The 14,685-nt window shown below is 38.1% G+C and overlaps 2 protein-coding genes across 5 annotated transcripts in view; one reads left to right on the plus strand and one right to left on the minus strand.

Moving 5' to 3' along the window:
* The window catches only part of MTHFD2L (methylenetetrahydrofolate dehydrogenase (NADP+ dependent) 2 like), a 158,481-nt gene that overhangs the window by 59,534 nt on the left and 84,262 nt on the right, over nt 1–14,685 (plus strand). For all 4 annotated transcript variants that reach the window (XM_007519803.3, XM_060187862.1, XM_060187864.1 and 1 more), the window contains one exon: nt 3,396–3,488. In XM_007519803.3, the coding sequence (XP_007519865.1) occupies nt 3,396–3,488 (93 nt within the window). The remainder of the gene's footprint in view (nt 1–3,395; nt 3,489–14,685) is intronic.
* Nucleotides 1–14,685, minus strand: part of BTC (betacellulin) — a 543,453-nt gene that overhangs the window by 971 nt on the left and 527,797 nt on the right. The window lies entirely within an intron of this gene.

Here is a 14,685-nt window from a genome sequence, read left to right on the forward strand (position 1 = left end):
AAGTGTTAACTCATGTCTCCTTTTAATATGGAATATATCACAGTATTGTATCTAGGGTTTACGTATATGTATTTTCCATCTTCCTGTTGTTTAGCAGGATTCTCAGGTATTTCATGATTGTTGGCTAAGTGAGGGTAGGGAATGGCCTTGAGATGCTTAGGAAAAATAAAGTTCTTTTGATCATTTTAACTAAAAAAAGATACTCACAATGAAGAATACGATGCTGTTTGTTTTGGGGAATTTTAATAGCAAATATTATTTTCCTCACATTGGCACTCTGTTAATTGCCAACAACTCTTTGCTTAATCTGCTGTTTTGTGTAAATTACAGAGGTAATAATAGCCTAGAAAACTGCACAGGTGGCTCCCACTAGACAATTCTTGATTGACTGTCGCTTTAATATAGTAAGAAGTATTTCTTGCCGAGCAGTTAATTAAGATCCTAGGAGATAATAGAACTAAAATCGAGATGGGAAGACATTTTAAGTCTTTTACTCTTGCTGTATCTTACAAACATGATGTAAAACACTGGTTAAAAAGTCGCTCAAGCCTCAGCTTATAAGTTTTCTTTTTCTTTTTTTTTTTTAAATCTGGGTCTGTACTGTAGTTAGAAAAGTTAGGCCTTTGCCCAGGTTGCTGTTATGCGAACAGTAAGAGGGTGAGTCGTCTAAGTGTGGGAAAAAGTCATCTGAGGGTCAGAGATAGGCATCATTCTATGGAGCAGCTGCTGCAACTTGTTAGCCCTTGGTTAACCGGTTAACCTTAGGAAAAATGCAAAGGAGATATAAAGGACTAGGTGGAGAAATTCAGAGCATTCACTGAAGAACAACAATGAGGCACAGAATTGAAGAGAGGAAGGGCAAGAATTTTTTTTATTAGTGATTTAATATTGATTTACACAGAAGGTAATAGGAGTATTAATTCCTCACCTTTCTGTGTCCCCATTCCTTCTACTGGAAACTGTAGGGGTTCTCCCAGGATCACAAATATGGATCGGCTATTATTTCTACATATATTTGCCTATTTTTTCTGTGGCCCAGGCAAGAATTTTTATAGGATAAATAATGTAATTAGCAGCATCCCTAGTTCTCAGGAGCAGGAATGGGTATCACAGTACTTTTCAGCAAGGGGGGAAGGCAGAAAAGTTGTAGACCTTACCTGAAAACAGTTTTTAGCTGACCTGCCTTACATCAATCATCAGATAGTGTGCTGAATAGCATGCTGGAAGCTTTTGTTGGTTTGAGATCAATGCAGTCAGAAACTGATCATTTAAGTCTAATTGAGAGTTTGGTAATTTTCTTGGGCATGTTTAGACAACCTCAGGAATAACTAGTTAAATGGATATTATTCGAGGGAAAGTGGAGTTACCTGGCAGGAGCAAAGTCAGGCTGCGAGGAACTGTGAGGCTGAGGTTGAGTGTAGTGTGGCCTGCCTGTGAAAAAACGGGTGCCTGGGTGTACAGTCACCTCGTCAGTATCCCCCACCAGGGGCCGAGCAGGGGGTCTTGGTCTCTAGAATCTGTCCCCCTGTCAGTCTCCTCGCCACACAAAGACCCTCCTCCCCCATCTCTCTCTCTCTCTCTCTCTCTCTCCATGTGCCTGCTGATAATCTCACCTTCTCATTCCCAAACTAGGGCTAGGGCTAACTGGGGAGCCCTGGACTAAACTGAAGCCATTTTTCCTTACATTGATAAATTAAAGACCTATTGGCTATATTGGATATGCACAAATAATACCTGGGGACAATAAAAGGAGATCCCTGGGGGAAGTACATTGTGACAACAATTAATGGCAGTGAGTGTAACAAGACTAAAATGGCTTAGGAGCAGAAGCTACTGTACTCATTTAAAGGCTTTCAGTAAAGGAGCTACTTATCACCACTACAGCTTCTCAGTCAGCTGGACTCAGACCAAAAGCCAGAATTACAGATGGCTTATAGTGTGAGTGACAGACTGTGGTCTTCATTTAGTTATAAAAGGCACTATTGCTTACCCTCACCCACAAACACCCTGCTTCCACTTACAGACATCAATGATGAGTATTAGATTGTGTAGTTAAATAGCTAATGTTAGGATATATGGGTGGAAGTAAATAAACTTTCATTAGCTAAAAGTTAGTGAACTTTCATATATGCAAAGGTTAACCAGAAGAGAGCCCCCATGGTGTGTGCTTACTTTACAGCAGAAGATTTCTCTAGGTGGACAGCCTACTATGATCTAGTTAGACCCATCCAAGGACAGGTTAAGAAGAAAAGCTATGGGAGTCGGGCTGTAGCGCAGCGGGTTAAGCGCAGGTGGCGCAAAGCACAAGGACCGGCATAAGGATCCCGGTTCGAACCCCGGCTCCCCACCTGCAGGGGAGTCGCTTCACAGGCGGTGAAGCAGGTCTGCAGGTGTCTGTCTTTCTCTCCTCCTCTCTGTCTTCCCCTCCTCTCTCCATTTCTCTCTGTCCTATCCAACAACAACAACAACAATAATAACTACAACAATAAAACAACAAGGGCAACAAAAGGGAATAAATAAATAAAATAAATATAAAAAAAATTTAAAAAAAAGAAGAAAAGCTATTAGATTTAGCTCCAGAGAACAATGTTTATTCATACAGAAGGTCTGAACAGGGAGTTGGTCAAAACACAGTTGGTTATTTCAAGGGAAAATTTAGACTACTCCTGACCAAGGAAACTTTCAAGGGTAGATTTAGACTATCCCAGACCCAAGAAACTTCCAAGGGGAGATCAGGATGCACCAGACCTAGGGAACTTTCTAAGGAAAACATACCTATAATAGTAATAATAATAATGTTGTTTAAGGTTATTCCTGGTGCTAATGAAAACAATTATACATGATGTCATCTGTATCCTTCACGTTAATGAAAATAATCTTACATAATGTCAACTATATCTGGGCAAAAAGTGTTTACATAATAAACCTCTGCAGACAGGACAGAGACACCACTTTCCTGCACCTGAAGCAGCTGACGTGTCTCTCACTTCATTCATCTCGCCGACTCCCCCTTTCCTTCAGGGACTCTGAATTACTTTTGCTGGGGCCGGCTCCCCCTATTGCTGTGGGAAGTTTCGGTTTTGATTTTGGTTTTTGTGGGCTCTTGTGAGATTCTTACTTGGAACTAGAGAACAGTGTGTGGATTTCCTAAATATAAGGATCTTTTTGAATATAGGAGAACTAAAATAGAGGTGGGGACATGTTTCAAATTTTTGGTGCCTTGGGTTGGTTCGAAAAACATATGCTATATTTGGTGATGGTTTGTAGCAAGAAAGAAAAGGAGTTTATTTACTGTGTAACAAACTCCTCTAGAATTAGAGAATTTGTAAGATTAAAAATTTTATGTAATCAGTGATTGGTCAGTAATCATTAATAGCAGCTCTTTTGCATTTCAGGTGATGCAACTGTGACAATAGCACACAGATATACCCCCAAAGAACAATTGAAGAGCCATACTCAGCTGGCAGATATTATCATAGTAGCTGCAGGTAAGTCTTTAATGACTGTTATTAGATAGAATGTAAAAAAAAAAAAAATAGAGTAATTTCTGCTCTAACTGCTCACTTATTTGTAAGAAAAACTCTTGGGGATGTTAGACTTCTATATAACTAACTTTTGTTGTCTAGATTATGTCTCTTGGCAGTCACTGTAGTGGTCCATTGTGCCTACATGAGTATTTGGCACTTAATTATGGAAAATCGACATGGCCTTGCAACACCAGATTAAGAACAGGAACAAATGTACCCTCTTAGTTTCTGTGACAGACATGGTTGATTTTATTTATTTTTTGTTATAAGATTTTTTTGAGCAAAAATTTATTCAAATCAGGTTGTACAGAACTAGAAATGGTTAGAAACCCTCCACTGACAAGAGCTAAAGACAAGTCTTTTATCAAGCAGATGCAGAATCTTGATTGGTTGTAGATTAAGTAGTGTCCTGATTTGGAAAATCCTAATTGGCTCTCTGTGACTGTGTCCTGAGGGTGTTTTGTTTTATGTCCCTAGGGTTATTACTGGGGCTTGATGCCTACCTGACTCCACTATTAACAGTGGTCATTTCTTTTTTTCCTAATATTTTATTTATTATTGCATAGAAACAGAGAGAAGTTGAGAGGAGGGGGAGATAAGAAGAGAAAGAGACACCTGCATCACTGCTTGACTGCTCATGAAGCTTTCCCCTAGTGGGTGGGGACCAGAGGCTTGAACCTAGTCCTTGCATTTTTTAAATTTATTTTTATTAGTGATTTAACATTGATTTACAAAATTATAGGATAATAGGGCTATAACACCATACCATTCCCACCACCAGAGTTGTGTTCTCATCCCATTGAAAACTGCAGTAGTTCTCCCAAGGTTACAAACATTATGGGCTGATTCTATAACTATCTGTAACTATTTTATTCTCTCACTATTGATTTTAAACATGAATGAGTTATAAAGAAACTAGTAAATGCTATTTAAATGGCGTTCAGTACTAGATTACTTAGGATCCTTGAGCATACCTATTGCAGTGCACAAGGACCCAGGTTCAAGCCCTTGGTCCCCACCTGCAAGGGGAAAGCTTTACAAATGGTGAAGCAGGGCTGCAAATGTCTCTCTGTCTCTCTCTCTCTCTCTCTCTCCCTCCCCTCTCAATTTCTTTCTGTCTCCATCCAATAATAAAGCAATAAAAATATTTTTTAAAAAGAAAAAAATGAATGGTTATCCTTTCCATTTTAAATTTCAGATGCAATATTAGTATCTTCTATGAACATTCCATTTTGATAATATTTAACCCAGTTACTATTTAATCTTTCTATTTATCATTTTCTAATATTGAATGATCATTTCTTCTAGCAGAGCAAACTCCCTCACAATACGTTCGTGGTCATATCTTGTTTTTGATATTGAGAAAGGCAAATGAGTGGTTATAGTCCTCTTTCAAGGACCACTGATGCTCTCTGTGAGAGCATTATGTCAAACGTTTTGTCATAGGTCATCATGCCAAATCTGTCATTGCCCTTCAGTTTCCTCCAATAGCTCTGTAAAGACTTAAATTAAATTGTGTATAAGGTGTTTAAAAATAAGACCAAAAGTGCAAGGACCGGCATAAGGATCCTGGTTCAAGCCCCCGGCTCCCCACCTGCAGGAGGGTTGCTTCACAAGTGGTGAAGGAGGTCTACAGGTGTCTATCTTCCTCTCCTCCTTTCTGTCTTCCCCTCCTTTCTCAACTTCTCTATGTCCTTTCCAGCAACAATAACAGCAGCAACAATATTAACACTAACAACAAGGGCAACAAAATGGAAAAAATGGCTTCCAGGAGCAGTGGATGTGTAATGCAGGCACCGAACCCCAGCGATAATCCTAGAGGCAAAAAAAAAAATTATTAAGACTGTATAAAATTATCAAAATAGGAGCCTCAGCAAGCACTCCTGCTCCTAGGTGTTGAGTATTAAGGTTCCAAACTGTAGCCTTTCTGTATATCTTATCTTGTTGCCACAAGAGGGCACTAAGCAGGTGCACAGCTACTTGGGACAGCTAGTTGGGCACATACCTTTCTAACCCAGGCTGGTAGACATTTAAGTGGTTATAATGTAAACAGGTCTTTTCACTTAGGTTTTGATCTAGTGTATCTAAAAAGATATGAAGGTTTGTTAAATGCTGGAAATATATATATATCTGCAGTTAATGCAAAAGTAATATATAGTTGGATAATAGAAATATGGGTGAAAAAATTGAGAATTTAAAAAAAATAAAAGTTTCTATTTCCCTAATACTCACTTGGATAATTAAAGGAGTGTGTGTGTGTGTGTGTGTGTGTGTGTGTGTGTGTGAAGTACAGTGAAATTATGGAGAAAGTATGAAAATGTGATGTTTCTGGGCCTGGACAGTTTGTGTTCACGTGGCGCAGAGCGCAAGGACCGGCGTACAGATCCTGGTTCAGCCCCCAGCTCTCCACCTGCAGGGTAGTCGCTTCAGAGGCAGTGAAGCAGGTCTGCAGATGTGTATCTTTCTCTCCCCCTCTGTCTTCCCCTCCTTTCTCCATTTCTCTCTGTTCTATGCAACAATAATGACAACAATAATGGTAACAGCAACACCAATACACAACAAGGGCAACAAAAGGGAAGAAAAAAAAAGAAAATGTGATGTTTCTATCTCCCTAATACTCACTTGGATAATTAAAGGGTGATATACATATATATACATATATATTTTTTTTATGAAATATAGTGAAATTATAGAGAAAGCATGAATTCGTGTAAAGGAAAATTCCATATGAACATATGTTACTAAATATAAACAAGAATTTTACTAAAATGCACTCTGTGTGGGAAATATGCAATTAGCAGTGAGTATTAGAGACAGGGATAGTGATCTAATGGCACAGGTAGCTGGAACAGGAAGGACTGGATTGTTGTCATCACTAGAATATCAGCATATATGGAAGCAATGCCATCTTGAAGTCAGGAAAAGTAAAGGAGGAGTTTTATGCAATATATCAGTTAGTGATGCTTAAGTAAGGTTGATAATGGCTGAGAGATGACAATATAAATGTGGTGATGAAATCTCAGAGTGAACTTGCAGGAAAAAAAGAGGAAATTGTGTGAAAATTTTGGGACATGAATAAAATGAGCTTATATTAATATTAATTTTATACTTCAGATTATCAAATTCTCATTATCCTAACACTGTTGGATCAGCATATATGTTATTTACCTTTGAAACATTCCCCTGCACAATTGAGATTTATAAGCTCTAATCTTAAAATAAGAGACTATAAAATGATATATTTAGAAAGAAGAGGAGATCGTATGCTCTCAAGTCTAACACTGTAACTACTGTGACCTCCTTCCAAGCTTTGAAGAGTTCATTTTCAAATCTAAAGTTTCATTCTGCCATTCAAATAATAAAAGTGAAGCTTGAAATAGAAAATTGAATTTCTTTTTAAAATGATCAAACATTGGACTAGGGAGATAGCATAGTGGTTATGCAAAAAGCCTTTCATTACTGAAAGCAATGATAGTCCCAGGTTTAATCCTCCACACCACCATAGGCCAGAACTCAGCAGTGCTCTAGTAAAAAGAAAAAAAATAATTAATTTAATTTTACAAAAAGGAATAAGAGGTTTCATATCTCTACATAAAACCCCTTTCTGAATTCACAGAGATAATTCATGTCGCTTTAAAACAGGTTTTGTGGTTGTAGCACTTAGTTAACCCCTCTGTATAGCTGTCATCATCATCATGGTGAAGACAGGACTGATAGGTTTTTTTAAAGTTTCGTAGCAAGTACTTAAAGCAATATCTGGTGCATAGTAGGTACTCAATAAATGTGTGTTTCAATTATTTTGAGATTACAAGAACAAACATTTCCTCCAATTGACATAAATGTAGTTGATATTTTTTACATTTGAAACTTTTTTATTTATTTTATTATCTATTTCTAAAAAGGAAACACTGACAAAACCATAGGATAAGAGGGGTATAACTCCACACAGTTTCTTCCACCAGAACTCCATATCCCATTCCCTCCCCTGATAACTTTTCTATTCTTTAACCCTCTGGAAGTATGCACCCCAGGTCATTGTGGGATGCAGAAGGTGGAAGGTCTGGCTTCTGTAATTGCTTCCCCACTGAACATGGGCGTTGACAGGTTGATCCATACTCCCAGCCTGCCTCTCTCTTTCCCTAGTGGGGCAGGGTTCTGGGGAATCTGAGCTCCAGGACACGTTGGTGGGGTTGTATGTCCCAGAGAAGTCTGGTTGGCATCATGCTAGCATCTGGAACCTGGTGGCTGAAAAGAGAGTTAACCTATAAAACCAAACAAATTGTTGACTAATTATGAATCTAAAGGCTGGAGTAGTGCAGATGAAGAGTTGGGGGGGGGGGTCTCTGTCCTGTAGATAGCTAGTAGGCATATTTTAGTTATATTCCAAAGGGCCTGTGGCTATACTAGTTTTTCTTTTCTTTTTTTTTTTTTTTCCCATTAGCCTGAAATCTGATATGCAGGTGGATCCTAGTTATTGTCTGGAGAGATGATGTCATGGCTAGCAAAAGGACCAGAATTTTTTAAGGCAATAATTTTTAAAGGTGGAACCACTGGTCTAATTATTAATTGATTTACACTGTGGTTGCAGTACATTTGTGAACCGGTAAACGTTCCTTGTGTGTCATTGTAATTGGTATGGTCATGAAAGTGAAAGATAAAAAACGAGCAGTTCATATAATTTTTGAGTATGAATGAACTGGTTGGAGTATAGATGTTAAGATTAAGAATTTATGAGAAGGGGTGAAAATGATGAGATTTATTAGAGACAGCTAAAATAGATAGAAAGTATTAACTAGTTGAATAAAAAGAAGTAGAGGTGGAATGACCAAAATGACTTGTGAAAGACCAATGATAAAGAATTATAAACAAAAATGGGACAGAAACACCAAGACTTTATTAGAAGATCCTCTGGCTTTTTCATAGCTTATGCTTCCAAGAAACTGGAGGAATCCAAAATTCATAAAAGTTCTAGGAATCGTCATTATTCAGGCAGGATAGGCAAGTTTTTTTTTTTTTTTTTCCCCAGACACTGTCCAAAGGAAACTCCACCCATCTGAGTAAACTCTGTGGAACTAGTTCCATTCAGAAAATGAGCTTCTGAGTCAGTGCCACTTGCATGTTAACCTCTGGATACAGAGTTGGTGAAACTGATGTTTTGTCCACTAAACTGTCCCCTCCAGTACAATGAATGAATCCTCACAGTCATAATCCTCACAGCATCTCTATGACAACACTTTTAATGATAGACACTGTAATATAAAATAGAATAAGTGGAATTATTCATTAATTTTGGAATATTCATTCTGGACTCATTATAAACACAAAGTGACCAACCAACTTCTTTTCCCCACTTCTTGCACCCTTTTCAAGTTTGAGGTGCACAACTGTCATCCTAGGTGCTCCCTTGAGTTTTCCCTTTGATGGATTTCCTCCTCCTAGGAGCAGAGCTAGTAATTTCTGGATATGAGAACACTGAGAACTTCCAAGGGGTGGGGCATGGAATGTTACCTGTTCCACTGTCTGTAGTTCATGCACTTGGGAGTAGAACTTGCATACTTACAGCCCTGGGGTTCCTGAGTGGATGGATGCATATTTCATGGTTTGACTAATGCTTATTGTTCTTCCCATATCCAATATGCTAGTCCTTCAACAATCATTACATATAATATATAAATTACAGTTTAGAAATGATCAGTTGATTACTAAGCTATAGCAAGAGGATTACATTAATATGTGTTAGTAGTTTAATGATGTTTTACAGAACTATAAGATTTCAGGAGTGTAACTGGTATGTGTTTTTATCATATCCTCCACCAAAGTTCTGTGCTCCCTCCCCATATCCACCACTTTTTAAAAATGTCTTTATTTATTTATTATTGAATAGAGATAGAAATTGAGGAGGTAGAGAGGGAGAGAGACAGAGAGACACCTGCAGCCCTGCTTCACCACCTCCTAAGCTTTCCCCCTGCAGGTGGGGACCAGGGGCTTGAAGCTGGGTCCTTGTGCACTATAATCTGTGCGCTTAACCAGGTGTGCCACCATTCCCCCCGCCACCATAATTCTCAATAAAGTTCAAGAGATAGTTTGGCTATCTTCTCCCTCCCCCAACTCATTTACTTTAGTCATCTATAGGAATAACTTTTTCTTTGCTTTTAGTATTAACAAAGTATCAGAGCTGACTGGCTGCTACACAGCTCAGGATACAGCCACCTGGTAGAGTGCGTACTTCAACAGTGGCCTGGATTTAAGCCTGGAAGTATGCTCACTCCTGAGGGAAGTTGGTGGTGGAGCTTTGCTATGGTATCTTCCCTTCTCTCTGTGCCTCTCTTTTCCTCTCTGTCTCTTTCTATCTGAAATTCCAGGCAGAGGAAAGAGTCCACCAGTAGTAATACAATCATGCAAGTATGAAACCCTGGTGCCAGAAAGTAAAATTAAATTATTTACAATTTAATAAAAGTTTGTTTTTTACCTGATATATGAGTTTTATTATGATGCCACGAGCCTAAAGTGTTAAGTGTATATTCTCTTGCTCAACAAGGCAAGGAGGCAATGTATAAAACTTACCCTTTCAACCATCACACTTTCAGACATTTTAGACAGGATTGCTCAATCCATATCCTGTGAGCAGGCTCCCAAAGCTTTTTATCCATGTTCAGTATCCACTACTGCCATAACTTCTACCGGTTACCCCAGGTCAAAGCTTTCTCCCAAGATCCAAAACCAGATCTCAAACCTCTACTAGACTCTTCCACCAGAATATGCTGTGTTTCAAAGTCAACAAGTTCAGATTGAATTCATCATAAACTCTCACTCACTTAATCTTGCCCTTCCAAAACTTGTTTCCTTTTTTATATGCTCCTCTATGTTAACACCACATACCCAAGAACAAAAGCGATGGATTTTTTTCCAGGGTACCTCCTGCTTCTTCTCCTTCTCCTCCTCTTCCTCCTCCCCCTCCTCTTCCCCTTTCCCCTCCTCCTCCAACATGGGCATTGACTGGTGGATCCATACTCCCAGTCTGCCTCTCTCTTTCCTTAGTAGGGTGGGGCTCTGGGGAAGTGGAGCTCCAGAACACATTAGTGGGGTCCTCAGTCCAGGGAAGTCTGGTCGGCATTCTGCTGACCTCTGGAACCTGGTGGCTAAAAAGAGAGTTAACATACAAAGCCAAAAAAATTGTTCAACAATTATGGACTAAAGACTGGAATAGTGCAGATGAAGTGTTGGGGGGTACTCACTGTAGACTCTTGTGTACTTCTGCTTTCAGGTATATATTTGCCCTAGTTTATGGATACATGTGAACATATGCTCTATCTCAGGGTACCTGGTCTATGTCTAGGTTTTGGGACTTTGTTAGAAAGTGAACCACCTGGAATGGAATTAGAGAATACTGTGAAAGGAAAGGTTTCACCCTAGTGATGAAGCTGAAGGGTTGTCATTCCACTCCTGAAGTCTCTGGACACAGCTTGAAGTGAAGCATGCTGGGGTGGCACTCATTGCGTTGAGTAGGTTGCGATCAGCGGATGCAATATTATTTGATATGCATTGAGAGCAGCATGCAGGAAAGTGGGCCCCACCCTAAGGTTCCAGGACTGGGGGAAATACAGGTTCTATAGTGGAAATGTGAGGTTCCTGCTGTCTTAGGGTTCAAGAAGACAATGGATAGTTATTGTTATCATCACATTATTTGATAATTGGGTTAACTTTGAAAAATCCCTTTGTTAGGATTTGCTGTACAATACCCAACATCTTATATATAGCTGTGTCTTCGGTTGCTTCTGTTCTCCCTGGTCTAGGCTTTTGAGAGAGTCAACATATCAAAGACTCAGCTTATATATTAAAATGACTCAGTCTGTGTTTTAAAAAGTTCAGGACATACAGTCAATTTTTCCCCTCTCATATTAATTAAATAGTGATTTATATGACTACACTTTAATAGGAGTGTACATAAACACCATTCCCACCACCAAAAGACTGTGTCCCATTCCACCCCCCCAATCCCCGATGCCTCAGGAAGCCGAATGTCCACCCTCCCCCTCACCACAGGGTTTTTACTTTGGTGCCCTACTCTCGATTTAGTTAGATCCTGCTTTTAGTTTCCCTTTCTGTTCTTCTTTCTCAACATTTTCTGATATATATATAGAGATCTATAGCTGAGTTACCACGAGACCCCTTCCCTTTTATCAGTGAATTTTTGTTTATTTGGTGAGGCACAGCCCAAAACAGTCATTTTATCTTCAGAGATAATGGAATATAGCTGTCATTCCCTCTTGTTTGGTGATCTCTTTCTTAGTATGCCTATTTTGCTCTGTTTTCATCTTAATCTTTCTCTTTACCTCTTATCACTTCAGCATTTCCATCTTTCTTTTACTTTTTAAAAAAAATTAATATTTATTTATTTTCACTTTTGTTGCCCCCTTTTTTATTGTTGTAGTTACTATTGTTGTTATTGTTGTCATTGTTAGGACAGAGAGAAATGGAGAGAGGAGGGGAAGACAGAGAGTGGGAGAGAGATAGACACCTGCAGACCTGCTTCACTGCTTTTGAAATGAAGCCCCTGTAGGTGGGAAGCCGGGGGCTCCAACCAGCATCCTGTGCCTGTCCTTGCGCTTGGCGCCACATGCACTTAACCCGCTGCGCGACCGCCCAACTCCCACATTTTTATCTTTCTACATTTTTTTTTTAACCAGAACACTGCTCAGCTCTGACTTATGGTGATGTGGGGCATTGATCCTGGGACTTCAAAACCTCAGGCATTAAAATCTGTTTGTATAACCATTATGCTCTCTCCCCACCCTTTATCTTTCTAGATGACAAGTAGGTAAAATACTAGATAAGTGGGTATACATATACATGTGGACACATACAAACTTACCTCTCATATTGTACCAGCAAACTAATTTTTTTTTTTTTTGCAAATCTTTCTCTTTTGCTGCAGTCAGAACTTGTCAAGAGCTGGTTCAATATTTCATTTATCTTTGTTTCCTAGCATTTGATGTAATTGATATTTATTGAAATAATGAATGAACCCAGAAAATATGTAGACTTACTATGCTGTAGAGCTGTTTATAATAAGCAAGAAAATTGGAAATAACATTTATATCTATCAACATAAAAATGAATACTTAAGGGAGTTGGGCAATAGCACAGCAGGTTAAGCGCACGTGGCACAAAGTGCAAGGACTGGTAAGGATCCCAGTTCGAGCCCCCGGCTCCCCACCTGCAGGGGAGTCGCTTCACAGGTGGTAAAGCAGGTCTGCAGGTGTCTATCTTTCTCTCCCCCTCTCTGTCTTCCCTCCTCTCTCCATTTCTCTCTGCCATATCCAACAATGACAACAACAATAATAACTACAACAAGAAAACAACTAGGGCAACAAAAGGGAATAGATAAATAAATAAATAAATTTTAAAAAATGAATACTTAGTCAGTTGAACATCATACAGCTAGTACTGCATATATTCGCATGGTAATTTTCATGCTAGTCAAAACAAAACAAGTTGCAGAAATGTACAACATGTAGAGACTTAAAACAAATAAACCAATACTTACATCTGACAGATTTGTGTGGTGACTATATAATTGTCAAAAACATTTCTTTTCCTTATTTTACATATATTTTAAATATTTTGTTATATAAAGTTTTGAAGATCTGACCACAAAACATGCAATTCAGTAATTCCATCAGCTAGAGTCATTGATGGAAAGGACCCTTCTTCCTTGTGACATACATGTAGAATTAGATTTAAGTAATATGTCACTAACAATTCAAAATACATTTCAAAGAAAATCTGTATCTCTCCACAAAGCAGGTGGATCTTTGATCTAATTGCTTTTTATACACAAGTATAAAGAGAAAATATCAATTTCTGTGTAACCTTATCTTGATATTGTACTGTCAAGTAAAAACACTTGGAGACATAAAGATTCTGCATTATAACAAGCTGAGCAGAAAAAAATAAAGGTCTCAGACAAATGTAAGTGTCTTAGGGTGGGTGGTGGGGAGGGTTTGGGTCCTGGAGCATGATGGTGGAGTTTGTATTGTTATATGGAAAAGTGGCAGATGTTATGCATGTACAAACTATTGTGTTTACTGTTGAGTATAAAACACAAAAAAAGAAAAAGAAAATAAAGTGTCTTAGGTACTCAATTTGGGAGGAATATTTTTGCTAATTCGAGGCTAACAATGGTCAAGGAAAAATGAAAGTTGAAAATGTATATAGCCTAAAGTCTTTAGATCAAAGTATCAATGACTTAAATAATACTTTATGTATTTTCACTAAAATCATATTATATTTTTAGTCATACTATCACAGCACAGTATCAGGATAAAGGAAGGAAAACTGTATTTGTTTATTTCCCATTAAATGCTAATAACTTACTGTACCAGTAATACTACTGTCTTCATTTTATAAACATTGAAAATTAAATACAGAGAGTTAGCTGTGATTGTTTTAGGACTGAAACTTAATTTGAATCCAGGTCCTCCTTACTTTAAGGTAGTGTGCATCTTCCACTGTGACAGCCTGCCTGATAGACTAATCCTACCTTCTTATCAGAGGTTGTCATCTCCTTATGTGCATCCTTCAGTGTCTGGCGTATATGATCTGGAATGATAAGAGGCATCCAGAACAGGTTACAAGTATAAATATATATCACCTTAGTAAATGGTAAAGCTGTTTAGCAATATGAACACATGGCATGAAATATCATTATTACATCACATAGTCTTTTTATACACAAGATTTCAGTGTCAGTTGTCTTTTTTAATACTAAAGTAATCATTTCTAAGCAAATGTAGAACTTGAGACCTAGGTAGTAAATACTACAATTTTCTTATACACATAATCTTAAATGTTTACAAAGATGTAAGCAATTATTTACTACATTAATCATATAGTATAAAAATCAGAGCAGCCTGCCATATGGATACATATACACAGCTCCATAGAATACTGTGGAGCTATTAGAAATCATATTTTAGAAGAAAGCGTTTCATTAGGAATTATCCATATTGTATATAAAGCTTTAAAATACAGATAATATATATATATGGAGTGAGATGTGGAAATATTTGTAATTTCATATGGAAACGAAATGGTGTACTATCAAATATAAAGTTGTTAACACTAGTGGCTTTAACTGGTGTTATGGGTGTGTATG

Source organism: Erinaceus europaeus, chromosome 3 (assembly GCF_950295315.1).
Source record: "Erinaceus europaeus chromosome 3, mEriEur2.1, whole genome shotgun sequence".
NCBI classification, from domain to species: Eukaryota; Metazoa; Chordata; class Mammalia; order Eulipotyphla; family Erinaceidae; genus Erinaceus; species Erinaceus europaeus.